At 43.4% G+C, this 2892-nt stretch overlaps 1 protein-coding gene across 1 annotated transcript in view; it reads left to right on the forward strand.

Annotated features, from left to right (window-relative positions):
- Window positions 1-1491: 1491 nt before the first annotated feature.
- INTS8 (integrator complex subunit 8) overlaps window positions 1492-2892 on the forward strand; it is a gene marked incomplete at its 5' end in the record, with an annotated part of 24524 nt that continues 23123 nt past the window's right edge. Inside the window, one exon of the mRNA XM_009875030.1 lies at window positions 1492-1687. Coding sequence (XP_009873332.1) covers window positions 1492-1687 — 196 coding nt within the window. The remainder of the gene's footprint in view (window positions 1688-2892) is intronic.

Below are 2892 nucleotides of genomic sequence, written 5' to 3' on the forward strand. Positions count from 1 at the left end.
CTGGGAACCCGTTCAAGTCTTGCTGGCAGAACTAGAGTGCTCGTAAAGGTTCGGTGCTGGAGTTGTCGCTCTGTGTTCTTAGGCCTGGGAAGAGAGGAAACCGCGCCTGATGTGTTATTACACGAGCGTGGCCGTGTGTGAAAGTAGCTGTTTTGCTCGCCTCGGAAAGGGCAGTAGGTCAAGGGAGGACATCCTGGCCCTCTGTGCTGCTGTGGTGAGGCCGCATCTGTAACCGTGTGTCCGGTTCTGGGCTCCCCAGGTCGAGAGAGACGGGAACTGTGGGAGAGAGCCCGAGGGAGGGCAGCGAAGGTGACGAGGCGCTGGAGCATCTCCCTTAGAGAAAGGGTTGAGACAGCTGGGACTCTTTAGCCTGGAGGAGAGAAGGCTGAGAGGAGACCTTATTGACGGCTCTAAATATCTGAAGGGCAGGTACAAGGAGGATGGAGCCAGACTCCTTCCAGTGGTGCCAGTGACAGGACAAGGGGCAACAGGCACAAGCTGGAACACAGGAAGCTTCATCTAGATATGAGGAAGAACTAGATCTGGACTAGATGATCTTAGAGGTCTTTTCCAACCTTAGTGATTCTGTGATTCTTTACTGTGAGCATGACAGAGCACTGGCACAGGCTGCCCGAGGAGGTTGTGGAGTCTGCTTCTCAAGACTTTAAAAACCTGCCTGGGTGCAACCCTGTGTGATGTGCTCTAGGCAATCCTGCTTTCACAGGGGTTTGGACTAGATGATCTCTAGAGGTTCCTTCCAACTCAGATGATTCTGCGACGTGGGAATCATCTTTTTCAGTACCCGAGTTCTACAAGCAGATGAAGGAAACCAGAAAACTTGGGACAGTATTACTGTTACAGCTAATAAATACTTAAGCATGATCAGGCTACATCTTTGTGCTTACAGCTTACACTTCTCTTTTGCAATTAAAAGTAGTGATTAATACTAGTTCTGTGTTTCAGATGGTTCAATAAAAGTGTGATAGTTATGGTTTGGCTTTGGTTTTTCAAAACAGCTCAAAAGTACTGGAGAGACTCATATTGTTAGGGAGAGTTTTGGGGTTTGTTTATGTTTTTTTTTTAAAAAAAATTAGACTGACAGCATCTTCTACATGTATTCAGAAGTACCAGCAGTTGCTTAGAAATATATTTTAAAATGAAGAGAATAATTACAAGTATGTATATATTTTTACAAATGCTAACTTGTGATTCCAATAGGCAGTGCTTATTTTCTGTAGAAGCAAGTGCTGGAACATAACTAATACAGAATAGTGAAAATAAATAAAAGTATCAGAGTATGCTTACCATGGTCAACTGAACTTGAAGGTTAAACGAAGGTGTCTTAGTAATCTGATTTGAGTCAGCATAAGAAGGATACCCTTTGGGATTAGAATCTACTGGTTGACAGAGTCACCTATATAAATTACAAGGAGATAAGCTGTTCATAGCTGCAACAAGAAATTGATTTCAGAGCTTACAAATAATTTGAAGAGAGGCTGTATTTTTTTGCAGATCCACCACCCGTGCAGCTCATTGTCCAGTTCTTGGAACAAGCTTCGAAACCGTCAGTGAATGAGCAGAACCAAGTCCAGCCACCACCTGATAACAAAAGAAACCGCATTTTAAAACTTCTTGCTCTTAAAGTGGCTGCTCATCTGAAGTGGGATTTGGATGTATTGGAGAAAAGGTATGGTTTGTACATGTTCATGCTAAAATTGCTAAACTGGAGTGGCTTGAGATCTTTATTCTAATAAGTGGAAATGTCTTGCTTCCTTTTCTGATAGTCCCTTCCTTACATTAAGTCTTGGATGTGACAACTGAAGTCAAGTTAGGTTTCATCTATGAGTTATAAAAACATTTTGATAAAGGCAATGTCTGCAAGAAAAACAATACTGATTATAATTTAAAGAGGAATAGTGAGTCTTAGACATTAAGATGTGCGCATCTGAACCCCATAACGATGAATTTTAGGCTATCTTCAGTGACAAAACTGTCTTAAGTTTCCTCATTCTGACATGAAGCTGAACATCTTGCTCCAGTTTTGTTGATGTAAGGAATTCCATACGTCTATGCACTAGATCGCTGAGCTAACAGTGGTTGAAACAGATAAGCTCCATCTTTGTATTTTTCTTTTGATTTATTTTTTAACCCAAATAATTGCAGTTCCTGGGTTGCCTGGTAAAGTAGAACAGTTGGAAACTTCTTTACTCTGGTAGTCCTAAGTACATTAGGGAGAGCACTTCAGCAGTGTAAATTCTTAGTACAGCGTGCTGAAGTTGTAACTTCCATGGACTTGCGGAATCATTTAGGTTGGAAAAGACCTTTAAGATCATTGAGTCGAACTGTTAACCTAACACTGCCAAATCCACCAATAAACTACATGTAAGCGCCATATCTATATGTCTTTTGAATACCTCCAGAGATGGTGACTCCACCACTTCCCTGGGCAGCCTGTTCCAATGCCTGGTAACTCTCACTTAAGAAATTTTTCCTAATATCCAATCTAAACCTCCCCTGGTGCAACTTGAGGCCAGTTCCTCTTGTCATGTCACTTCGTAACATGAGAAAAGAGACAGAGCCTCACCTTGCTACAGCCTCCTTGCAGGTGGTTGTCGAGAGTGATGAGGTCTCCCCTCAGCCTCCTTTTCTCCAGACTAAACAATCCCAGTTTCCTCAGCTGCTCCTCATAAGACTTGTTCTCCCAACACTTCACCAGCTTTGCAGCCCTTCTTTGGACATTCTCCAGTGCCTCAGTGTCTTTCTTGTGGCAAGGGGCCCAAAACTGAACACGGGATTCAAGGTGTGGCCTCACCAGTGCCAAGCACAGGGGGACAATCACTGGCCTGGTCCCGCTGGCCATGCTATTTCTGATACAGGCCAGGCTTGCGGTGG

Source organism: Apaloderma vittatum, unplaced genomic scaffold, assembly GCF_000703405.1.
Source record: "Apaloderma vittatum isolate BGI_N311 unplaced genomic scaffold, ASM70340v1 scaffold3338, whole genome shotgun sequence".
NCBI classification, from domain to species: Eukaryota; Metazoa; Chordata; class Aves; order Trogoniformes; family Trogonidae; genus Apaloderma; species Apaloderma vittatum.